The 26,257-nt window shown below is 43.1% G+C and overlaps 1 protein-coding gene across 4 annotated transcripts in view; it reads left to right on the top strand.

Moving 5' to 3' along the window:
* Window positions 1–26,257, top strand: part of PCYT1B (phosphate cytidylyltransferase 1B, choline) — a 115,971-nt gene that overhangs the window by 83,363 nt on the left and 6,351 nt on the right. For all 4 annotated transcript variants that reach the window (XM_032756698.2, XM_032756699.1, XM_032756697.1 and 1 more), the window contains exons 4-7: window positions 632–783; window positions 3,487–3,565; window positions 11,286–11,428; window positions 15,438–15,626. In XM_032756698.2, the coding sequence (XP_032612589.1) occupies window positions 632–783; window positions 3,487–3,565; window positions 11,286–11,428; window positions 15,438–15,626 (563 nt within the window). The remainder of the gene's footprint in view (window positions 1–631; window positions 784–3,486; window positions 3,566–11,285; window positions 11,429–15,437; window positions 15,627–26,257) is intronic.

The raw sequence follows: 26,257 nt of genomic DNA, 5'->3' as shown, positions 1-26,257 counted from the left end.
AAAAAAAAAAAAAAAAAAAAGATGTGAAAGGATGAACTCTACTAGATCAAACCTTTGATTTTATGACTTTCTTCTCTTGATTGAGTGGCCTGATGTGTAGTGACTGGCCCTCAATCCAGGGAACAGAAGTATATGTATTTGTGCGTGTGTGTGTCTGTGTGTCTCACACTTGGGTTACAAAGTACAATAATCTAGTAAAATAAGTGGAACTGATGGTTCAAACCACTCAAACCTCCTGTAAATCAGGCCTCTTGGTTCGTCTCCTTCTCTCCCTCCTGTGTCTGTTCATTTGGTCATTTTATTTCTGAATGGTAATTTTCACTGAGGGGTGGGATAGGAAAATAAAAAGATATGAAAGTCACATTAGGTAGTGTAGAGAATAATTTTAATAGAAGCCACAGTGGAGAATGCAGATGTAATTAGCACTAAAATGAAATTCTGAATTGTCGGTGGATTTTAGCTACTTTGCTCTCCAAATCCTTTGTTCCCTTAAAAAACTGAGTTCGATTATGACAAGCACCTAGCGAGGCTGTGCTTCTTCTGTCCTGCTGAAGAAGCGTTGTCTGAACCAGGGTGGCTGTGAGCAGGTCCTGGGCCGAGTAATGGCATTTAATGCATTTGCCTGTTTTAGTTTGCAGTGATGATCTCACCCACAAATTCAAAGGTTTCACTGTGATGAATGAAGCCGAGAGATACGAAGCTCTCAGACACTGTCGCTACGTAGACGAAGTTATCAGAGATGCTCCCTGGACACTCACGCCAGAGTTTCTGGAAAAACACAAGGTAACTCTCATTCTCCCACAATCTCTAAGTAGCAAGGTTAGGGAGTCTCGTTCTGCAGCCAAGACCACGGAAAGCCCAAAGTCTCTCTCAATTTCTAAAAGAGGTAACTTCAGGAACTGTCATGTGGAACTGCTTGATGTGGCACCTTTCTTCCGCCCAAGCCCGAGGACTGTTATCCTCTCACTTCTTTGGGTATAGGCCCTGGAGCTAAACCGCCCAGGTCCAAATCCTGCCTCTATCTCTTCCTAGTTGTGGGACCTTGAACAAGACACCTAACCACACTGTACTCGCTTATCTCAACTGTAAAATGGGATGATGTTGGTATCTTCCTTTTGGGCATGTTTTGAAGATCTAAGAGGAAATCTTAGTTAAGCAGTTAGAACACTGGCTGGCCCATAGCAAGAGCTCCAAAAATGTCATTGTCACCACCATCACCACCGTCATTATTGATGCTTATCGATTCACAGGCATTCTTTTTCATGGGACAAATGAACACACATCTTATCCAGAAAGTCACAGGTCAGCCTTTAAAGAAAGAACTTTATATCTATGATTTTGTGACCCTGAGAATCCTACTGACATAAGATTTTTATTAGTTGGAAACATGAGAGATTCTTTTGATCTGCATCAAATTATGTGCTTTGTATCTCCCTACCAGCCCCACATTAGGAGCTATTCTTTCCTTTTATAAGCAGTACAAAAAAATAAGATTAAGCTGTTCTAAGAATTTTCTTTTCTATTTTTAAAGCCACGATGCAGAAGAGAATAGAGAACACTGATAAATGTGCATGAGTAATAGCTGAAGAGACAATTTCCCAGTGAGAATAAAAAGAAAAAGGAAAAACTACAATATGATTTACTTCCAGTAATCACTACCACATTTTTACTAAGCATCTATTGTATATTCAACATGTGCTAAGCATTATGGGGGATACTTATAATGATAATGATGGCTGTAATTTATTGAGTATTTACCATGTGCCCGGCACTGTGCTAAGGGCTTTGTCATTATATGAATTGAATTCAATCTCACAGCTACCCTGAGAAGTTGTTATTATACATTGGAGAGGAAAAGGAACTAAGTTTGAGTACTAAGAATAGAATTAATAATAATAATAATAAACATTTATTGAGGATATACTCCGTACTAATTGCTTTTCAGCATTTTTACATAATTATGTCATTTAATCCAGTGATTCTCAACTGGGGTGAGTTTGCCCTGAGGAACATTTGGCAATGTCTTGAGACATGTGGGGTTGTCACAGCTAGAGGGGTGCTACCGGCTTCTAGTGGGTAAAAGCTAAGCATGTGCCAATGCACAGGACAACTCCCAACACCAAAGAATTCTCCAGTCTCGAATGTCACTAGTACTGAGCTTGAGAAATCCTGATTGAATCCTTTCCCCCAACTTATGAGTTATATAGCTAGCAAGTAGTGGGGCAGAGAATCACACTACTCTAAACTATCTCTAAACTACCTCTAAACTACCTCTCAAGTATTTAACTACTGCTACTCTAAATTACCTCTCAAGGTAGAGTGAAACCCCGTTATAAAGGGCTTGTTATACGGGGCTTTAAAATCTAGGCAAGGAGTATTTACTTGATGTTGCAGGAAACAGGAATAAAGATGAGCAGGCATGAGGATGACCAGAAAAAAACAAAAACAAAAACAAAAAAACCTGTTTAAGGAGGATACCCCATGTGACAGCAGGATGGCTTGGAGAGGAGGGGGCCTACAGTGAGGAAGGCCAGATACAAGTTGGTGGCAGTAATCTGGGTGACCAGGTCCTGGATTTGGTGTAGTTGCAATGGAGAGAAAATGATGGGCACACACCTACATATGCATGTGTGCACACAAACTCACACACACACACACATCCCAGCAGAACCTAGGGTGAGTGAAATAAGTAGAGAAAAGAGGCTTATTCCAAGGTTCGGGTCTCCCCAAGACCCAAAATAAATAAAATAAAAGTGCCATTGGAAGGGGTCACTCGTTTTCAGGAAGATGAATTCAATTCAGGACAGGATGATTTAAAGTGACAGCAAGATGTGGTAAAAGAGAGGGATGCAGTGGGAGTTAAGACCACCTGGCCTGGTGCCCTGGTAGCCCACTAAACTTGGCCTGGTGCCCCAGCAGCCCACTCCAGTCTTTAAGCCGTGGGTAAATCTAACAAATTTTCTAGTTTCAGCACCTTATGTCCCAACTGAAGTAGTAACATGTGGCCTGCCCACCTCACAAGGTGGTTATGAGGATCGAATGAGGAAAGAGACAAATTCCTTTTCACAGTATAAAATGTGACCTAAGTGTGAGTGCCCATTGCCATCAATGGGACAGGAAATGAAGATTTGAGTTCCTCATCATAGGAGGGATGATAAAAATTCAAAGAATTATTGGGTTCTCTCAAGGAGAAACTTTAGATGCAGAAGGACAGAAGGCCAAGAAATTCTACTCTCTGGGGTAGGACAAGAAAGAGGGACCAGCAAAGGAGAGAAACCATAACATTTATTCTTCTAGTTCCCATTATCTCATAGAATGAAAATAGTTGGAAATACATTTCAGCCAAGGATTCAGGTCTCCACTATAAATGTAACATACAACTGCCTTATTTTGAAAAGGCATTATGAAGTCACCATTCCCCCCTTCAAATCTGCAGACATGCACATCCATCCCAGTGGTGACATCACTCTTCTCTCTCTTCAACAGATTGACTTTGTGGCTCATGATGACATTCCGTATTCCTCTGCTGGCTCTGATGATGTTTACAAGCACATAAAGGAAGCAGGTGAGGCATTCCCCTGTGCTCACCTGTCAGCCACATCACAATAATCAGGTGTAATAAGAGACATCTGCCCTGGGACATCTGCAGTGTATACAAACATCTAAGTTACAACTTTAGATGTCCCCCAAGCGGCTTCTACAAGCCACTGTTAGCATGTGCTAAGGCTCAGTTATGGCACAGATACCATTTAGGTATTTATATAGGAATGAACCTGAGCACCAAAGTGCTCAACTTCAGGTCTGAGGCTTAATTTCCGGGCTGATCAGACGAAAAGTGCAGGACCCCATTACTTAGAGGGCAGCCATTTTCCTCATTCATAATTAAGTCTTCACAATGAAATTATTGGATACTCCCAAGAAATTTCCTTCCAGAAGAAGATAGATAACTGGCTAGTTAATAATCTGGACTCCTTGTATCCAAAGTTAGTCCTGCCATATTTCTAGTGTCATCTTGTCACGTGTTAGTAATATTATCAGGTACCACATGTGGAGGCAAAAAAAATGGGTAAATGTTTTAATGGCTTGGCTTATTTTCTGCTATTTTACTATCTACCATGCATCTCATCTATAGGCACTGTAGGTACACCCATGCATACCTTCCTACATACATTAAACCATTATCGGGCAGGTGCAGATACTATAACGAGTTACCATATGCATAGGGATTTCAAGAAGTCTCATGTTCCCTGCATTATACTAGAGCCATTGTTGACATGTGCCATCAGAGCCATCTTCCCCACTCCTGGGGACCAATGAGACTCCACTGAACTTGCTCCCACCATTTCCCACTCAGGCCGCTGCCACTACAGCCTTTTCCTGGTACTCATGGACCTTCAGATTCTTGAGGTAGGATGGGCTCCTAAGGGTCACTGACCCAGGCTCCTATGTCCTTCTTGGCATCATTGTCAGCTCCTGGCAGAACTGATGCTTTTACATTTCCCATGATGGGGAACTCCCTGCCTTCTGAGGCAGCCCGTTCCATCTTGGATGGTTTTGGCTGTCATTGTTTAATATATGAATCCCCTGAGTGCATCTATAAGCCAGGAGTTGTATGAGAGAAAATGAGTAAGACATAGACCTCACCCTTGAGAGACAGCAGAGACAGACATAAATAATTACCCAAAATATAACCAGCCTATGGCAGAGTACATACAATACAGCAGGCCAGGACAGCATGTTCGAAGGTAGGACTGTACGAAGCACAGTGTATCTGGAGAAAATAAACATGTTAATATAGTGTAGGGTGTGTGGAGGTGGGAGGCAGAGATGGAGACTGGCGGGACAAGCTGGTTGAGGCTTGCTTCCATATGATATTACACGGAACCAAATACTGTTCTCAGGCAGGGGAGTGCCGTGATCAGGTCTTTTGTATGGGAAGGAGCAACTGGGGGGCCATAAGTGGTTTCCATAACTAAACTTAACTAGGAAACCCCATTTCCACAGCTGACAGAAAAAAAAAACAACACTTGACATGTGAAATCATTTGGACTCTTCTAGGTTTGTACTTAGACGTGTAGAGTAAACTTTTAGCCTTTTGCTCCTGAGGTGATCTAAGTTTCTGTAGCACTCTGGCCTGGCATGGGATGGGGATCTTTAGTTGTGAAGTCTCAAGACCTGCTCAGCCATCAGCCCCACCTACCAGACCCCTGTGGCAGCCTCTGAGACTCTGTCACCTCCCCGCTTTGGCCTGTCCTGGCCACAGCCTCTGCCGCAGGATTCCCTTCCCTGTGCTATAGGTGTGCTGCCCAGCAGTCATGCTGATCTTAAATCTTGGCTTCCTTCCATATTCCTCTAGAGAGTCCCCAGGAAACTTAAAAAATGTCCTCCATAATCTACTAGAGGGCAAGGGAAACCGGGCAATGTCAGTAAGCCGTGTCAGGCCCTGTCTGACCTGCCCGCCATGTTGGCCTCTGTAAAACTATTTTTTTCCAAAATTCCTGGTCATAAACAAGGTGCCAGTGGCCCTGCACTGAGCTTTCTGAGATTTGAACCTGTGTCAGAGCAAGGGACAGACCGCACTCCTGTTCTCTCACTTCTGCTGTCCGCCTCCCGATCCCTCTCTGCACTCCTCCCCTCAACTCCCAGAGGTGATTTTCTTCTTCCTGGAGAGCAGAAAACTGTCCCTTAATTAATTTCATGGCTTCCCAGGGTTAATATACACTCCAGGGCTTATAGTCAAACATTCTGTACCCTGAGTCTACTCAGCCTCTGGTTCTTAATAGTTCAAAAGACACTTCTGGGATTTACAATACCCTTTTTATACTCCTCAAAGCCTGGCTCTTCCTAGTGGAATTCTTGCCTTTCTTAACTCTTCTTTTTAAATGAGTCTTAAAAACAGCCTGCTTTAGAAGTTGAAGGCTGAACACGGCCTCCCGTACTCTCGGCTTCATCTGCCTCCCCCTGAAGTCATCGAGGTTTCAGTGTCCATGGGAACAGGGCCTCAGGACAGACATGATCCCTAGAAATGAAAACAACATTGGATACTAGTTTGAAAAATTATTGTTACATAAAATGTATGTATTCTCCCTGATGGCGTTTTTGTTGGTTCACATTCCTCGGGGGCCAGCCTGGGAAGCTCCATGCCATCCCCTGCAGGGCTGGTGGTGGGGACTGTACCTTCTTCTTAGGAAGGACTTTCTCAGAAGTCAAGAGCATTGGATAATGGGAGGCCTGACATTCTCAAGTCTCAATCTTGTTTGAGAGGAGTTCCAAGGAAGGAAACCTCACACACTTTGGACTTGGAAGTCTGCTCTGGAACTGGAGAAGAAACTGGCAGATGCCTCAGTTACATCAAGATGGGTTATAGCATGGCGTGATTAATATTTATTTATTGACTTACTTTACTTACTTAATTTATGAGACAAGGTCTCACTCTTTCACCCAGGCTGGAGTACAGTGGTGTGATCATAGCTCACTGCAACCTCGACCTCCTGGGCTCAGGCGATCCTCCCACCTCAGCCTCTCAAGTAGCTGGGACTACAGGCACACACCACCATGCCCAGCTAATTTTAAAATTTTTTGTAGAGTCCCCCTGTGTTGCCCAGACTGGTCTCAAACTCCTGGGCTCAAGTGATCCTCCCACCTCGGCCTCCCAAAGTGCTGGGATTATAGGTGTGAGCCACCATGCCTGGCCTGATAAATACCCTTTAAAGTCGTTGTAAGATCTGAACTGTGAGCCAGCTGCTCCTTTCCTAAAATTGCCATAAGGATTTGTTATAGACCAGTGCTTATGAAACTTAGATATGCCTCAGATCATCTGTGGAATCTTGTGAAAATTCAGATTCAGATTCAGTAGGTCTGGTGGGGCCAGAGATTCCCATTTCTAGTGAGCTCTCAGGTTGTTAGATGCTGTAGGTCCATAGGCCTCACTTAGAGTAGCAAAGATCTGGACCAGGCATTCTCATCCAGCTGAGTTATCCCCAGGGTTTCTTGAATCAGTGTTTCCTGGGGGCAACAGTTCCTTGGCTACCTTATAGTGTATAGGAATAAGCATTTGGTGGCAGTTTTCTTTCTGGGTGAGTGGCTGTCAGTGAGCTCAGAATATGTTGCTTTCCTGATTTGGGGAATAAAATGTCAAGTTCCAGTTGTTTAGGTGTAGGAACAAGTCCAACATTTTTCTAACTCTAGCAATCCAGCCTCCCTATTGTTGCATAAGAAAGTGACTCCCAAAGTTAGTGACTTAAAAGAGCCTCTTGATTTCACTCATGATTTTGTGGGGCAGGATTTTAGCAGAGGCTTGGCTGGGTAGTTCTTGCTTGGGGTCTCTCAAACAGTTGTAGTCAGATGTTGTTGGGGGCTGTGGTCATCTGAAGGCTCGACTGGGCTGGGGCTCCCAGGTGGTACACTTACCTGGCTGGCCTTGGATGCTGGCTGTGATCACGGCGCTCAGTTGCAGTTGCCACTGGGGGATGCAGGTGGCGTGTTCATGTTGCTTGGGCTTCTCACAGCATGGCAGCTGAAAGGTAATATCTAGAGAGAAAGCAATCTTGACAGAAGCCACAAGGATTCTTCTGACTTAGTCTTGGAAGTCACACAGAGTTACTTTTGCCACATTCATTTGGTACAAGCAAGTCACTGAGGCCAGCCCAGATTCCAGGGGAAGGGAATTGGGCCATCTTTAATCCACCCCAATGCCCTTTCCAAATTGAATAGTCAGGTAGTATTTTACTTGCCCTAGAAGCACAGGCTAAGACTCGGTGTGACTTTTCCTATGTGCAAGGACTCTTCCTTGTGCTCCATCAAATCTGCTCTGCTGATTCCTTAGCAGGAGGGAGAATCACAGTAATGATCTATTTGGGACCCAGGTAGAGAAGGCCAGAATTCATCATGGGAGAAAGATGCTCAGAAATGGCCTCAGCATCCATATTTGGCTTTCATACTCAAATCACGGCTTATTTTGAAAGTCAAAAGTCTCTTTAAATGAAACCAGAGATATCAAGGGCATGACTTAAGCTTTACAACACTCTGCTCTGCTTGTCAGAACTATGTGTCAAAATCCTCTAGCAAAGCTGGATGAAAAGATGGAGCTTAAATTAAATAGACTGTAAGGTCCACATTACTCATCACCATTCTAATATTGCCTACTACTGTTGAAAGTTTCCTTCATTAACATGTGCTTTGCTGCTTCTTAAAATAGCTCCATAACCAAATGCCGCAATTCTGAAAAGCATGATAAAAAAGGTTCTCTGATCGTGCTCATTATCGAATATTTTTAGCAGAGCAATAATTAGGATTTGAAGGAAGCCGGGTATCTCATTATGTCAACAGAGGGCTTGGCTTCTTTCAGAGACCTACCTCCCAACCAGCCAAAGCAAATCTCTCCCTAAGCCAAATCTACTTTCAGTTACTCAAACACAGAGACTTCACCTTCTGGCTTCAAAGAAAGAGTAAGCTCATGGCATCAATGTCTTACATGACTTGCTAAAATCCATTAGTCACTAGAGAATCGTCTTATTATTTCAGCAGGAGGGGTGTGGGTAAAATATGTGCCTGCTGAAAGATGGGATGGATTTCTCACCAGAACGTTCCCCACTGTTCCCACAAAGGTGGGGATGTCGTCTCAGGGTTCCCCCACCCACTAGAGCCTCCTGCACAGCTGGGTCAATTTCGGTGCTATTTATGTTCATGTGTTTAGATGTTTACATCTTCTGCCTTCCATTTGGTTTTCCGTGTTAGATTCTTCCCTCCTAGAAGGTGATAAAAGAAGTGTTTGGCCTAGTGGCAAACCCCAACTGTCCTCTGACCATGGAACATAAGAAACTGGATGTTTTGTCTCTAACATCAGCAGTGCCACTCTGCTACTGATACTATAAACGTGCAAATGACATCAAAAGAAAGCTCCAAAGAGACACCCTCATTGGGGCTGCAAGATGGAAACATTCAGAGAGAACTGGGTTTGGAGGGGCACTTAGAGATCAATATTCATCTAGTCATTCATTCAACAAATATTCCTATGGTGCCTGTTTGTCACCCGGTGCTGAGAATGTAGAAGAGGACAAGAAAGGCGTGATCCCTTCCCTAGTGTAGCTTATAGTCAACAAGACAGTTGTTGAACAAGTCATTTTATAAAGATCTTGCTGTATTTGGAGGAAAGGGGAGTGGTCCATGGGAAGGAACAACACACCAGAAGACCTAGTCTGAGGGTTGAGATATTTGCTTGAGGAAGTGACACTAAGGCTGAAGCCCAGTGGATGCCCAGGAGTTAACTAGGTAGAGATTGTGTCTGTGGCAGAGTGAGGGGAGGGGAACCAACCCTTTCAGGACACTGAAGAAATCCAGCATGGCTGGGCTGAGGCAGGGTCAGCCTGCTGCCCAGCTCCAAAGAATACAACAGCAGTTCCCCCCTGCAGTTGTATAGCAGGGGGGCCTTGGTTTAGGGAGTGAAAGGGAGAGGGTCTGAGATAAAATTGGAGAGAAGCACAGGGAAGAGACATGCAAGCTGCTGCACAGCCAAGTTAAGGACTTGACTCTGAATCCAGAGGAGCAGAAAGCCAGTGGAGGGTTTTGAGCAGACCTCTGACTTGCATTTAGTAAGAACGCTCTGTAGACCTTGCCCTCTGGGTTGAGGCAGACAAAAATGACATCGCTGGAGACTGGTTTTGAGGTTCTTGCTGTGATCTTTGACCAAGATGATGTTGAATTGGTTTAGGATGGAGGAAAGTGAGTGAATTAGGGAAACATTTAAGAAGTAGATTGGGAACTCAGTTGGATGTAGGGAGTGAGAGAGAAAGAAATGGCACAGATGAGTCCCAGGTCATCATGTCCAGTCACCTTTTTCTCAGCTGAGGAGACTACAGTTAAGTAACTTGCCTTCAGAGGGTTTGAGTGACTTGCCCACGTCTACAAACCAAGAACCCAGTGCCCTTGTCCCCAGGCTTTGTCCATCATACTGTCCCATGCCTGATGCCTCTGACTGAGTGGCTGTAATGATATGGGGTAGAAAGATCTCAGTTGCCAACAACATGTCATTTCAGTTCACAACAGAAATGTGAGCATAAACCTGATTCTTGTCTTTGTTAATATTTGTGACCTCTTTATAGCCCTATATCTGTTAATATACACACATTTATCTTTGAAGCCTTTAAGGAAGTTCTTTTAGAACTTGGCATCCTCTGTGCTTGTTTATTTTTACTCAGCCCCACATATTCTAGATGAAAGGGCCTTTTAGTGGTGAAACTACCATGTACAGTAGACTGTTCTTAGGAAGATAAATCATCTAACCATCCGTACAGGCATGCCTTTAGATCAGAGACGACACAAATAGTACACTTTTTCTTCTTTTCCTTTAGTGTAACGTGAGCAGACTTCCTTGGAGATGAAGCAGAGTTGCTGTGATCTAATTCATTGACTCAGTTGTTAGTCTTCATTTACTTTCTCACTCAATTTGCATTTATTGAGCACCTTCCATGTGCTAGACACAGGGGCTGAGCTGGGTGCTGAGGATGCAAAGACAATTAAGGCACTATCAGTGCTTTCAAAATGTTCATTTTCTACGTGGAGACAAATATTTAATTTTTTTTTTTTTTGAGACAAGGTCAGGCTGGAGTGCAGTGGCGCAGTCACTGCTCACAGCAGCCTTGATCTTGGACTCAAGTGATCCTCTCACTTTAGTCTCCAAAGTAGCTCGACCACAGGCGTGCACCACCACACCCAGCTGATTTTTGTATTTTTTGTAAAGACAGGGTTTTGCCTTGTTGCCCAGGCTGGTCTCGAACTCCTGGACTCAAATGGTCTGCCTGCCTCGGCCTTCGAAAGTACTGGGATTATAGGCATGAGCCACCATGGCTGGCCCAACATTTTTGTTAATGAAAGATAAGTTAAGTTCCGAATGTTGTGGATTCTGCCTCATGATGTCAGAAAAGACTTCCCAGAGGCATAACCTTGAAGCTGGACTTTGCAGGAAGAGGAAGAGCTTTGCAGTTAATATGAGTAGGGAGGGGGTATCCAGGGCAGAAAGGAAAGGCTCAGCATGGGTAAACAGCAGGGGCCAGGCAAGTACATGGTACATCCTGGAAACAGGTCTGGGATGATGAACAGGTAGCATTTAAGGTAGGGAGGAATTCCACGGAACTGAGGCTGGAAGAGTCACTTGGGGCCAGACATAAAGTCTTCATTGGCATACTCAGGAGCTCCAACTTTGTCCTGTAAAGGGGGACCATTAAAGGAGATGGGTCAACTGAGGTGATCTTAATTTTTCCTCTATCTGCTCTTTTCTACTTGAACAGGGATGTTCGTTCCAACGCAGAGAACCGAAGGCATCTCAACATCGGACATCATTACCAGAATTGTTCGTGACTATGATGTTTATGCCCGACGTAACCTCCAGAGAGGGTATACAGCCAAGGAACTGAATGTCAGCTTTATAAATGTAAGCATGCCACCTCAAACCCTCTGAAGACCACCATGCCACACCACCACCACCACTGCTGCTGTTTATTGAGCACTTACTAAGTGCTATGCAGTGTTCTCTCTCTCTCTCTTTTTTCTTTTTTTTTTGTAGAGATGGGGTCTCACTATGTATAATATTTTAAGTTCGATTTAACTTGTTTTTTTTTTTTTTTTTTTTTTTTGAGACAGGGTCTCACTGTGTTATCCAGACTGGTCTTGAACTCCTGGGCTCAAGCGATCCTCCTGCCTCAGCTTCCTGCGTAGCTGGGATTACAGGCATTTGCCACCATGCCTGTGCAGTGTCCTTAACGCTTTGTATTTATTTTCTCATTTAACCCACACAATAACCCATGATGTATTATTATCCCCATTTTACAGATGACAAAACCAGTGTCTACAGGGGTAACATAAATTAACCAAAGAACACAGGTAGTGAGCTTCACATTTTATAAAGGTGCTTCCTTGCTTCCCTCCTCTTACCCCAAACTCTCTCTTTAGAATTTTTAGAATTGATTGAAGGGTTTCTGGGAGATCTGACCCTTGTAAAAGGCAAGAGTTGTCTTCTGCTGAAAGGAAAGGGAGGAGGGAAGAGGCAATGAAAGCTAAACCCAGAGAAACTTTTTTATTCTAACGTTTTAAAATTTTCATTTGATTAAGGCCTTGCAGATGCTCATTAGAAACCTTAATGGCCATTTTACATTGTCCAAAGAAATTACAGCTGCTTAAATAAAGCCTAAAGTCTTTGGCTTCGTTTTGTAGTTCTACCATATTGTTCCCACAGGACTGCTGTTAGTTTAATAATAGAGCAACTGTTAAAACATTTAAGTTCTGGCGTACATGTGCAGAACATGCAGGTTTGTTACATAGGTATACACGTGCCATGGTGGTTTGCTGCACCCATCAACCCGTCATCTACATTAGGTATTTCTCCTAATGCTGTCCCTCCCCTAGCCCCCCGCCCGCCCGACAGGCCCTGGTGTGTGATGTTCCCCTCCCTGTGTCCATGTGTTCTCCTTGTTCAGCTCCCACTTATGCGTGAGAACATGTGGTGTTTGGTTTTCTGTTCTTGTGTTAGTTTGCTGAGAATGATGGTTTCCAGCTTCATATATGTCCCTGCAAAGGACGTGAGCTCATCCTTTTTTATGTATGCATAGTATTCCATGATGTATATGTGCCACATTTTCTTTATCCAATCTATCATTGATGGGCATTTGGGTTGGTTCCAAGTCTTTGCTATTGTGAATAGTGCTGCAACAAACATACATGTGTATGTGTCTTTATAGCAGACAGAGAACATTAACAGTGACTTAGATTCCCTCAGGATGCCATTTTTGTATAATAATAATAATAAAAACAATCTTTAAAATAAGCAAAACAAACTGTTAAAAAGCAAAGAGGGCAGCCCAGTTGCTGGAGATGATGTTAGTGATTCTGAGCCACTGTATTTGCCCGGGCTCTGAGGTGCCAATATCTTTGATTAAAATAAGAACCCTCCATACATACAGAATTCTAACCCCCCAAAATAGACGCTGTATTTTCAAAGGATGATTCATCTTCAAAGCTAGATACTTAAAATTACATGCAGCTATAATTATCCAATAGCTCACACGATTGATCATTGGTGCCTTCAAAATAGGAGGGGCTCATTAATTGTGAATCGGTGATCATGAATTGTCCTCACAAAGCAGGGAGTGTTGAGAGTCTAGGCTCTGTGACTTCATATAAGCCGGGCAACAAAATGTCAGGAAATGTCAGAAAATGTCGGGTTTGAGTGGCACCAGAACAAGTGGCTGAACATAATTCAGTCAAAGTGATTACTTAGTATCTGATAGAGAATAAAGCCCTGGTTATTTCAATAAATTAAACTGTCTGTTCTTTCAAATTGAATTCGGTCAACCATCCAAGCATGTCAAGCCATTTTCAAAAGTTATTGCTCACTCTCTTTAAACGGCGTTTAGATAAGCCACTTAGCTCAAGGAACCGTGCAGGCAGTTCAGATGCACTCGCTGCCTTCCTGTGACGACAAACCTGGCTGCAGTTCAGAGATGAAATCTAATGTGTTGCATGGGCGTGTAGACAAATCACGGAACCTCAGAGGTGACAGGGACCTGATGCCAGTCAGTCACCCAGTCCAAGTCCCTCAATTTAGAGATGAGGAACGCTGAGCCCAGAAAGGGAGCCTGGCCAAGGTCCTTCAGGTCAGGGAGAGGTAGAGGCAGCAGCAACTTCCCAGTCTCATGACTCCCAGCCCAGTGCTCATTCAGCTATTCTGTGCTGCCCTGAGAGCCATATATAGTAAGTATTTCCAGTGCAGAATGAACTGTGGAAAAGAGTGATATAAAGGCAACAGCTAACATTTGCCAAGAGCTCATCATATGCTCATCCAAGTGTTTTACTTGGATTATCTCATTTAATCCTCATGATGAGCCTACAAGAGTGGGTAGGATGACTATGTCCAACACAGAGATGAGGAGACAGAGGCCCAGAGAGGTTGAACAACTCACCTAAGGTCACCTAGTAAGTAACGGAAGACAGAGTGGCCTCCCATAGCATATATATGTATATATATAGCTCTCAGTAGCAACACACATAGCTCATGCCGCACCCTGAGGCTGTAGGAAGGTTTGGAAGGTCGAAATCAAGGACTCTTGACCCAGTTTTGCAATATTCCAGGTGTTTCAAAAAATTCTGAAACACAGGCCAGGCACAATGGCTCATGCCTGTAATCCCAGCACTTTGGGAGGCCGAGGCGAGTGGATCACTTCAGATCAGGAGTTCAAGACCAGCCTGGCCAACATGGTGAAAACCCGTCCCTACTAAAAATACAAAAAATAAGCTGGATGTGGTGGTGCGTGCCTGTTATTCCAGCTACTCAGGAAGCTGAGGCACGAGAATCGCTTGAACCTGGGAGGCAGAGGTTGCAGTGAGCTGAGATCATGCCATTGCACTCCAGCCTGGGCAACAGAGCGAGACTCCATTTCAAAAAAAAAAAAAATTCTAAAACACAAAATGAACTTTAGTCCCACATAGTAAAGAAAAATGATAAGCCTTACCCCTTTAGGAGAAACATCATGATTTCATGGGGGAAGAGCCTCATGTTATTTTCATGGTTTTAATACTGCTCTCATCAGGTAACACAGACAAATGCCTCTGCCACTTAATACTAATGAAACACCCAACACACACTGAGCATTTACTAAATGCTGGCCTTTGTGCCAAGCACTTTGCATGTATTGTCACAGCAACCCTAAGGTAGGGATGATTATTATCCCCAATTTACAGATGAGGAGACTGAGGTTTAGAGGTGACATGTGACTTGCCCAGCATACGATGGTTTCCAAGCACATAAGTAGACATTGCTGCAGAAAGACTATAAGAAGAACAAAATCTGAGTCTAGAGAAACTATCAGCACAAAAGCGTTCATCACCACCAAGGAAATCAATACAGTTAAATTAGCGTAGTGGAAAATATCATTACAGTGGAAATTTTAGCATAACACATAGGTTCTAAGGCCCAGTCAATGGCCCACTTATCTCAAGCAATATTGTTTTAACCATATCCCAGTAAAACAGCAAACTCAGGCAGCTTCTGAATAGTCATTGTGTGCACAATTCATACTTTTGTCTAAGTCCCAGCAGAATTGAATGGGGTTATTTGCCCAATATCTACACACAACAAAAGACAGCTGTGTGTTTTTTATTCTCCTCTTATATAAGTGAATCCAACTCAAAGACATTTAAAAGAAAGAAGATATTAAAACCACTTGTACTTCCCTTTACATATCCAAATGGATTAATGGCAGATGACTTTTCTTACAAGAGATGTGCCTTTCCATCAACCTAGCCCTTGGGAAATGGCAACATCTTGACTCTTCAGGTTACGAACAAATACAAATTGAAATAAAATGTGAACTTTAATGGGAATGATTGATCTCTCTCACGTCCTTTTGGATAAATCTGGTTTTTTTTTTCCTGTAAACTTTCACCAGGAGAAGAGGTACCGTTTCCAGAACCAAGTGGACAAAATGAAGGAAAAAGTCAAGAATGTGGAGGAAAGATCAAAGGAATTTGTGAACAGAGTGGAAGAAAAGAGCCATGATCTAATTCAAAAGTGGGAAGAGAAGTCAAGGGAATTCATTGGCAACTTCCTAGAACTGTTTGGACCTGACGGAGCATGGGTATGTAATTATTTCACTTTACCCCACAATGATGAGTGTTTTCAGTTTATCCTCCTTTTTATGGAGCCACTCAAGGGTGCCTTATCTCAGATCCACTGCATGCCCTCTACTTTAGGCATCAGCCTGAATGACTTCAAGTCCATGTCACTTCCTTACTGAGTTTCTGCTTTACCCGTCAATATGGCACCCAGTAGCACACAAAGCCAGGTCTGGTCTCAGTTTCTAGTTCTTATCCAGAGCTTGGAAGCCATTTGGTGATCATTGAGTGTCTATTACTTCAGGGGTTGATGCTGTCGCTCATCTCAGTCTCCCAGTTGGAGATGATGAAACTTTGGGAGTACAGATGAAGTGGGCTAGTGGCAGCGTGGAGATTGTGTTACAAGACATGGATGATGGGATCTTGGATCAACTACTGGCATTTATGTTTTGGGGAGGAGAATCCAAAGAAATGTACTATGTCAGTCAGTTTCTGTTGTCAGGAGCCCTCTTCTTTTACTGGTTGGAAGAGAGAGAGAGAAGTAGGAGTTTGCCCTGCATCTGTGCCCATCGTGCCCTGATTTTCCCCTGGTTTTTCATGATATGCCAGTGTTGGGATAAGGCACAACAGTCTTTGGGGACTGAGGACATGATCTGAATCTTAAAACTGAGAGGAAATGTAGAGGGTCTCCTTGCCTAAAATCCGAACAACTCTGAATGATAACTATGGAAAGGGAAAAGAAAATTCTGGAAACCTCCACTGGTACTTTATTGGTATTTCTATTGTGCATGCCCTTCCTAAGTAAATACCAATATTGTCAGGAGAGTTGATGAGGGGTCTGTAAAAGAGATTAGAAAGGTTTACTTTAGAGACACTAAAGGGTTGGCGAGGGTTGTATGAAAGAGATACTAAAAATGAAATTTCCTCCTACAACAAAAAGAAAAAATTCCATTTGATTTCTCTGATTTTAAGTAGCCTGGATTTGCTATTATAACATGAGAAGTCTCTACCAAAATCCACTTTGACTTAATTATTTTATTGACGGGTTGTCACTGCTACCTCTGCTTGTTTGAGCTCATTCATTATAGGATTATCTAAAAGTGAAACACTCAATTAGTAATAGAAAAAGAGCAATGTTTGGGAAGTTGGGAGAGATGCTTTGCTTAACACCTGGCAGCCTCTAAGTGATTATAGAGGTGGGTGTTATAGGCCAACCATGTCCTATCGGCTGAGTCTGAGAGGGGTGAAAGGTTTACAAGGACTGCATGAGCCTTCAAAGACTCCTAGAAAGAGCTGGCAAGAGTGGAGGAGCCAAGGGCTGGGCTCCTTTTCATTTTCCCCAGGCCTGTTAAAAATTTCAGCTCAGATAATTTAATTCCTGGTACATTTCTTAATGTTCTTGTCTATGCATGGCACTATGCATAAAGAAGAACATAAAAACAGACAAAGTACAGACCCTGTTCTCTCGTCTCTATGACATATGGTCTGAAATTTTCTATTTAATCTAGTGTATATTTTAATAGTTCACATTTTCACAACTAATTTCCGGGCTCTGAAGAAACAGCTAGTGGTTTTTAATGAAACCATGTAGGTGTTCATTCGTTTACAGGGATTCAGAAACCTGTCTCTGCTGATAAGAGCTGGTATAGTAACTCAAGGGGGTGGATGTTTTCTCCACTTGGAGTGAGTAAAGGCAGGGAAAAAATATAATTTCCCACTTTGGGAGGCCGAAGTGGATGGATTACCTGAGGTCAGGAGTTTGAGGCTAGCCTGGCCAACATGGTGAAACCCCGTATCTACTAAAAATACAAAAAAATTAGCCAGGTGTGGTGGTGCATACCTGTAGTCCCAGCTACTCAGGAGGCTGAGGCAGGAGAATTGCTTGAGCCCAGGAGGCGGAGGTTGAGCCCAGATCATGCTACCACACTCCGGCCTGGGTGACAGAGAGAGACTCTGTCTCAAAAAACAACAACAAAAAATATATGTATATGTGTGTGTGTGTGTATGTGTGTGTATATATGTGTGTGTATATGTGTGTTTATGTGTGTATATATGTGTGTATATCTGTGTGTGATATATGTGTGTATGTGTGTATATATGTATATATGTGTGTATGTGTGTGTATATGTGTGTTTTTGTATATATGTATATAGATATGTGTGTGTATGTGTGTATGTGTGTGTGTGTGTGTGTGTGTGTGTATATATATATATATATAATTTCATAAAAACTTTATAGACCTTAGTCATTTCAGGCTCCCAGTGAAGGTGAAATAGTAGCTGGAATTGCTCTTGGGAGTCTGATGACAGCAAGCCAAGGTGATTTTTAAGAAATGAAACCCAGTTTAGAGACTGGAGGTTTTTCTTTTTAAAACTTGCTATTAGTGTCAAGACTGTTATTACCATTAATTTACCATATCAGCCAGACTAAGACATTACTTTTTTTCTGTTGACATTAAAAATACAGGAATAGTTACAAGGATGTTAAACGCCAAGATAAGTAATTTGCTTTTCATGAATATGCCATTATTATAATAATTCCTTATTTGTGAATTTGGGACTGGAACTCATTTCTTAAAATAGAAGATCTGTATTACCAGCAAATACAGTACTGTTACAAACAACCCAAACTTGGAAAGGCACAAAATAGAAGGATTTAAGATACAAGTTCTGGTACAATGAGATTGGTATGCAGCATAGTATGTAACTTATAGTGGGTATTCCACAAATATTTCTGGGTTAAATGAATGTATGAATGAATGGATGTATGAGGAAGACCTATTCACAGAACCTTCCAGCATCTGCAAAGGATTTGTATGGTAAGGCCTAAATCCCCCACCCCATATACGTGTATGTGTGTGTGTGTGTGTGTGTGTGTGTGTGTGTGTGTGTGTAGACAGACAGATGATAAATAGATAGCTTTAGACTTTTATTGCTTATGGTGCTAGGTACAGGACTTTATTACAACTTGGTGTTTGGTGGATCAAATTCAGTACGCAAACGTAGTGTGCTTTGCCCTTAACAATGTTTTAAAATTTATTTTAGGGAAGGCATGAGCTCTTGTTTGCCATAGTCACACCTTGCTCCGCTGCTCCTTCCCCCTTCCCTAACCTGACTCACACATTTATGCAGCCCATCTGGCCCCAGGGAATATTTGAATTTGCTCCTTGTGATATAGTCTTTTTTAAAGCAGGGTCTCACTCTGTTGCCCAGGCTGGAGTGCAGTGGCATGATCATGACTCACTGTAACCTAAAATTCCTGGACTCAAGCAATCCTCCCACCTCAGCCTCCCAGATAGCTTGGACTACAGCTGTGTGCCACCATGCCCAGCTAATTTTTAAATTTTTTGTAGAGATGCAGTCTTACTCTGTTGCCCAGACTGGAGTGAACTGGCGTGATCATGACTCACTGTAACCTCGAACTCCTGGGCTCAAGAGACCCTCTTGCCTTGGCCTACCAAAGTGCTGGGATTACAGGCACGAGCCACCGTGCCTGGCCATAGTCTTTAAGTCTCCCCAAGTGACTTCATATTTGACATTAAGGATGGCAATATAAAATTGAAGCCCTTACATGCTATCTCTGAGTAGAAAGTAGTGATGATGATGAGGATGATGATGATGATGATGATGATAGTAAATAAGAAGATGATGATGATGATATTGTCTAAAAGTTGTATAGCAGGTTGAATTCTTTTTTCAATGTCCTTGCACATTTATTCTACCCATTTTATTTACTTATTTATTTATATTTATTTATTTATTTTTGAGATGGAGTCTCACTCACTCTGTCACCCCAGGTGGAGTGCAATGGCGTGATCTCGGTTCGCTGCAACCTCTGCCTCCCGGGCTCAAGTGATTCTCCTGCCTCAGCCTCCCGAGTAGCTAGGACTACAGGCATGTGCTACCACGCCCGGCTAATTTTTGTATTTTTAGTAGAGACGGGGTTTCACCATGTTGGCCAGGCTGGTCTCAAACGCCTGACCTCAAGTGATCCACCCACCGTGGCCTCCCGCCACCCATTTTAACCACACAAGAAGGTACATTTTATAGATAAATATACAGATATAGACAAAGGCCTATAAAATTATACTATGAAACTTTCCCATGGTCTCACAGGAGTTGTTAGGCGGTAGGATGGAGCCTGGGGCTAGCCTCTCTCTCCTGGTCATATCTGTATCCTTCACCATAGGAATGTCCACATGATGCAGTCATTTTGCTTCATTTTCCTTTGGTCGGGGTGTGTTACTGTAGAGAAACTGAGGTCTACCAACATCCCTCTAAGGCCTTTGACAATGCCAGTTGCCAGAATTGTACTTGAGACCAGGCCATCTAGATTTATGATAGGCACTCTCAGCCCTCTACTCTACTGCTGTCTCTAGGCTTTCTCAGCAAGCAGAAAGTGTGGTATCCATGCCTATTAGTTAGCTTTTGGTGGTAACAAATTACCTCAAAACTTGGTGGCTTAAAACGACAAACATTTATTATCTCACAGTCTCTGAGGGTCAGGAATCAGGAAGCAGCCCAGCTGGATGGTTCTGACTCAGTCTTTCATGAAGTTGCACTCAAGACGTCAGCTGGCGGCCAAGCACAGTAGTTCACGCCTGTAATCCCAGTACTTTGGGAGGCCAAAGCAGGTGAATCACCCAAGGTCAAGAGTTTAAGACCAGCCTGGCCAACATGATGAAACCCCATCTTTACTAAAAATACAAAAATTAGCCAGGCATGGTGGTACACGGCTGTAATCCCAGCTACTCGGGAGGCTGAGGCAGGAGTATCACTTGAACCCAGGAGGCAGAGTTTGCAATGAGTCGGGATTGCACCACTGCACTCCAGCCTGGGGGACAAGAGTGAAACTCCGTCTCAAAAAACAAATTTGTGACAAATATATTCATAAACATAAAATGTACCATTTTAACCTTTTTTTTTTTTTTTCTGAGACTGAGCCTTGCTCTTGTCTCCCAGGCTGGAGTGCAATGGCGTGATCTCGGCTCACTGCAACCTCCACCTCCCAGGTTCAACTGATTCTCCTGTCTTAGCCTCCCGAGTAGCTGGAATTACAGGCGTGAGCCACCACCATGCCCGGCTAATTTTTATATTTTTAGTAGAGATGGGGTTTTGCCATGTTGGCCAGGCTGGTCTCGAACTCCTGACCTCAGGTGATCTGCCTGCCTCAGCCTCCCAAAGTGCTGGGATTACAGGCATGAGCCACTGTGCCCAGCCCGTTTTAACCATTTTAAGTGCACAGTTTAGTGGGATTAAATGGTTGCATTCACATTGTTCTGCAACCATCACCACCATCCATCTCCAGAACTTTTTCATCATCCCAAACAGAAACTGTAACCATTAAACAAGAACTCCCTATCCCCTTCTTCCCCCAGCCCCTGGCAGCCAGCCTTCTACTTCCTGCCTCTATAAATTTGACCACTCTATGTACCTCATATGAGTGGAATCATACAGCATTTGTCCTTTTGTGGCTGGCATATTTCACTTAGCATGATGTCTTCAGGGTTCATCCATGTTGTAGCATGTGTCAGAATTTTCTTTCTTTTGAAGGCTGAATGATATTCCATTTTATGTGTACATCACATCTTTTTTATCCATTATTCCATTGATGGACGTTTGGGTTGTTGTGAACATTGGTGTTTGAATTCTGCTTTCAATTCTTTTGGGTATATACTGAGAAATAGAATTGCTGGACCACATGGTAATTCTATGTTTAATTTTTTTGAGGAGCCGCCTTTACTGTTTTCCTTAGTGGCCGCACAGTTTTACATTTCCACCAGCAATGCACAGGGTTCTAATTTCTTCACATCCTCACCAACACTTGTTATTTTCTGTTTGTTTTTTTTTTAAATAATCATCCTAATTTTAGGCACTGCTAATTTTTAAGACTTTTGATTTTGAGAAAAGAGCTACAAAATATAGTTTGTGGATCTGAATTAGATTTCCCACCTGAGACTTTGACAGTTTTAAAATTTTTATCTTTTTTTAAAAAAAAGATTGTTGTTGTTGTTGTTTTTAAGACAGAGTCTTGCTCTGTCGCCCAGGCTGGAGTGCAATGGCGCAATCTCGGCTCACTGCAACTTTGCCTCCTGGGTTCAAGTGATTCTTCTGCCTCAGCCTCCTGAGTAGCTGGGGCTACAGGCATATGCCACCATGCCCAACTAATTTTTGTATTTTTAGTAGAGATGGGGTTTCACCATGTTGGCCAGGCTGGTCTCGAACTCCTGACCTGACCTCAAGTGATCCACCCACCTCGGCCTCCCATAGTGCTGGGATTATAGGCATGAGCCACCGTGCCTGGCCTAAAATTTTTATCCTTAAACAAAGGTACAAATAAAATGTGAACAAACATGAAAAGTTTCTTACTATGCAACTGGCTAATTACAAGAGAGGTGGTCATAAGCAGGGGGTCACTCTCTGGCTAGGTGGCTTAAGGCAAGTTCATTTGCCTCTCTGGGACTTAGTCATAGCATCAGTAAATGGGGAAAGTAAACATAGCTGCCACATAGGGCTGTTGCGAGGATTACATTGGTTCATACTTCATTTTTAAAATTTATGTTTTTTGAGACAGGGTCTTGCTTTGTTGCCCAGGCTAGAATGTAGTGGCACGATCATGGGTCACTGCAACCTTGAACTCCCAGGCTCAAGCGATCTTCCCACCTAAGCCCTCTCCCCACTCAACCTGAGTACCTGGGACTACAGGTGCAAACCACCACGCCCAGCTAAGTTTTTCAAAATTGTTTGTAGAGATGGGGGTCTCACTATGTTGCCCAGGCTGATCTCGAACTCCTGGCCTCAAGCAGTCCTCCCACCTCAGCCTCCCAAAGTGTTGGGATTATAGGCATGAGCCACCGCACCCAGCCTGGCTCACACTTCAACGCCCTTAGAGCAGTGCCTGGCACCCGTGTCGGGCACTGTGTAAGGGTTAGTTGTTATTGATTTGGCCAGAACTGAAGCATGGACCCTTTTCTCTCCTTGAGTTTCATCTTGCTTACCCAAGGGCCAAACCAAACCAGATCGTACTAGGAACTTTTTCATTTCTTTTTGGCAGAAAAACCAGAATATATCTGAAATACTGAAAGCTTTAAAGGCATTTGTCAAGACATTTATTGTCCCACTAGATGTTAAGTACTTCCGGTTTTTTGTTTGTTTTTGTTTTTTTGAGATGGGGTCTCGCTCTGTTGCCCAGGCCGGAGTGCAATGGCATGATCTCGCCTCACTGCAACCTCCGCCTCCTGGATTCAAGCGATTCTCCTGCCTCAGCCTCCCGAGTAGTTAGGATTACAGACACCCACCACCATGCCCAGGTAATTTTTGTATTTTTAGTAGAGACAGGGTTTCACCATGTTAGCCAGGTTGCTCTCGAGCTCTTGAACTCATGATCCGCCCGCCTCAGCCTCCTAAAGTGCTGGAATAACAGGCGTGAGCCACCGCACCCGGCCGATGTTAAGTACTTCTTAAAAGGGAAAACTTCATAGGAGAGAAATAGAAAACTACTTTCGTATGGACAGGACTATAAATGGGATTATTTTCTTGGGGGAAAACTTTATAAATGGAAACGTCTTAATACAGTGAGAGTCTGAATTTAAATACCTTTACTCTTGGAAAATGCCATGCATGCTCTTCCTTATTTGTTATATTTCTAAAGTGCTTTTCTTCCCAGGAAGCTCATTACAAACTTTCTCCTGACTGTATTGAATTCCACTCCTTTGCAAGGGAACCACCCTTCAAAATGCACCAGAAACAGATCAGAGAGCTGGCAAATTGAGGCTGGGAGTTATTTTGCATGGATATTGCATTTTATGAAGTGTGACACCGTTGTTTATCATTAAAGATTCAAGTTCTTTCATCCCCTCAGGCAGAATGTTCTCAGCTATGAGCTTGATTCAAACTATAGTAGACAAGTCGTAGATTTCTTAGAAAGTGAACTTCTAATGGAAATCCTGACAATCCATTAACAGCAGGAGGGCTAATGGCTGCCACAGAAAATATACTTAAAGATTACAGTAATAAAAACACATATTTTAAAGTGCCTGCTAGAAGTTCAAGAATGTTTTTAAATGTTGCTGTTAATAATAGACCACCCAATCCTTATGGCATTTGATTTTGTCTCATAAATGGGTTTAATCTAAGGGAGTGCTGTTGTACTGCACCTTTTTTTTGCTGTTTGACTTTGAGGGGGGCTTGATATCTTTTGGCAGAATTGTCAGTGCCTTAATGGAAGGTAAATAATTGGTATATTAGCAGACGTGTGGAATTTTAAATCTGGAAAAGACCTGAGCACTCAGCCATCATCTATTATATCTGCTAGAGGAAACTTGGGACTCTACAAAGTAAGGGGCTAGAGCTTAGAAAGGAAAAATGAGTGTTGGGGGCAGGCAGTGCTATTGGTGATGTGCCTGTGGCCTTAATAGTTCCTTACCAATGTCATTATTGTAACATCTGCCTTTCAGCCTGATCTCCTTGCATGGGTTACATGAGTTCTTTCTTCCTACTGTGATGCTTTTTTATGGTAAAAGTAATATATATTCATTATATAACTATTAGAAAGTAAAGAAGGGACTGAAAATCACTCGCAGTCTCATCATCCACAGCAGTCTCTCTGTTAACATTTCGGGTTATCACTCCCATCTGTTTCCCATCTCCGTATATGTACATTCCTTCTACAAACTTGAGATCATGCAGAACGTAGTGTTCTAAAATCATTTTGGCTTTGCAGTTGCTCATGAGTGTTTTCTCACATGATGGAATATTATTTAAGAACCCGATTCTCCTCATCTGCTTATTATATCATCTTGGAGTTGTACAGGTTTCTCTAACCTAGTTAGAGAATTTGCAGTGTTGTGTGTTATACACTGCATTGAATATCCATTATACACAATAAAGATTTACTTACATCTCTGATTATCTCCTCAGAAAATAGAAGTTTTTGCATCTATTGCCAAATTACCCCTCAGAAAGGCGTTGCTATTTTATCCTCTTACCAGCAGTAACATGAGGGTAGCCCTTTTCCTGAGCCCTCACTAGCTGTAACAAATTTTTAAAACTTTAGCAATCTGATATATAAAATATATCTTATTTCAGCCATTTGCATTTGTTCGACTACTAGTGATGCTGAACAGTTTTTCTAGCTCATTTGCAAACTTCTCTTGTGACTTGTCTATGCAGGCCATATGCTCATTTTTCTACTAAGCTTTTCACCTTCTTCTTTTTGATTTATAAGCTCTGTCTATATACCGAGATCTATCATTTGTAGGTAAACGTTGCAAAAAATTCCACTATTTTTTGCCTTTTGTCTTATTTCATGGTGGTTTTTTCTTTTTTTGAGGTACAGAAGTCTTAAAATTTTGTGTAGTCAAATGTCAATGTTTTCCTTTATGGTTTCTTTCTTTGCTTTTAATGCTGACACCCAAAGGTATTTCTAAAACACAGATCTGATCAGACTCCGCCCTTGATTAAAATCTTTCTGGGGTTCTTGAGTAGGAAATCCAGTCTCCTTGTGGTGCTCTAGGTCCAGACCATTGCCACCCCATGGGCATGTGGGGTTCTGGCCACACTAAGCAACTTAGACTTAGTACTCCTTACTTAGCGTGCTCTGCTTAGAAAGGCCATCCTCTACTAGCCCCCATGGACCCACTCCCCATCTCCATCCACCTCTTCCTGGGCATTATCAAAGACCCAGCTGAGACATGACCACCTCTTACCCTCGTCTTCCCCCCACTTCCTCCTGTGTAGCACCTGGTCCCCAGAAGATCTCTGTAACGGTTTGTAAAATGAATAACCCAAAGGACAAGCAAAGCCTAAGATGGTAAATAGGAGAATTGGCTTTCAGGGCCAGTTTTGTATCAAAGGATTGAACTAAGTGGCTGGGGGCTAAGACTCAAATGTGAGCAATTGAAAGACCCCAGGCAGCACAGGCAGGATGCTCAGAAGTTGGTGGGATGCAGCATCTGGGAGGCTGAGCAGCAGGCAGCAGGCACAGTAGGCTGGAAGCACTGGGGGCCCGGTGGGGAGCATCAGGGAAGGGCTCAATTCTGAAAGCACCCAGCAACCATCACATGAGGTCCCAAAGTGGTAAACTGATCTTAACCACCGAAAGCTTCTCCCACTCCACAGTCTTCCCCAAACTGGGAAATGGCATCACTGCTTTCCAATTTCTCGGGCCCGAGACTGGAGTCACTTGATTCCCGTTCCTCCCACACCCCATGTCCCATCTGTCAGTGAGTCCCGTTAGCTCTACCATGAAAACATAGCCAGACCACATACTGTAGGATTCCATTTTGATGACATTCTAGAAAAGGCACAACTGTAGGGACAGAAAACATCTGTTGCCAGTGGCTGGGGGAGGGGAGATTCCAAAGGGTCATGAGGGAATTTGGGAGCTGATGGGACCCTCCTATGCCTTGATTGCAGTGGTGGTCACTCAACTGTATGCATTGTCAAAACTCACAGAACTGGCCGAGCGCAGTGGCTCACACCTGTAATCCCAGCACTTTGGGAGGCCGAAGCAGGTGGATCACGAGGTCAGGAGATCGAGACCAGCCTGGCTAACATGGTGAAACCCCGTCTCTACTAAAAATACAAAAAATTAGCCAGGCCGGGTGGCGGGCACCTGTAGTCCCAGCTACTCGGGAGGCTGAGGCAGGAGAATG

Source organism: Hylobates moloch, unplaced genomic scaffold, assembly GCF_009828535.3.
Source record: "Hylobates moloch isolate HMO894 unplaced genomic scaffold, HMol_V3 SCAFFOLD_7, whole genome shotgun sequence".
Taxonomy (NCBI): domain Eukaryota; kingdom Metazoa; phylum Chordata; class Mammalia; order Primates; family Hylobatidae; genus Hylobates; species Hylobates moloch.
The sequence above is the reverse complement of the archived record's forward strand: the minus strand, read 5'-3'. Positions and strand labels throughout refer to the sequence as shown.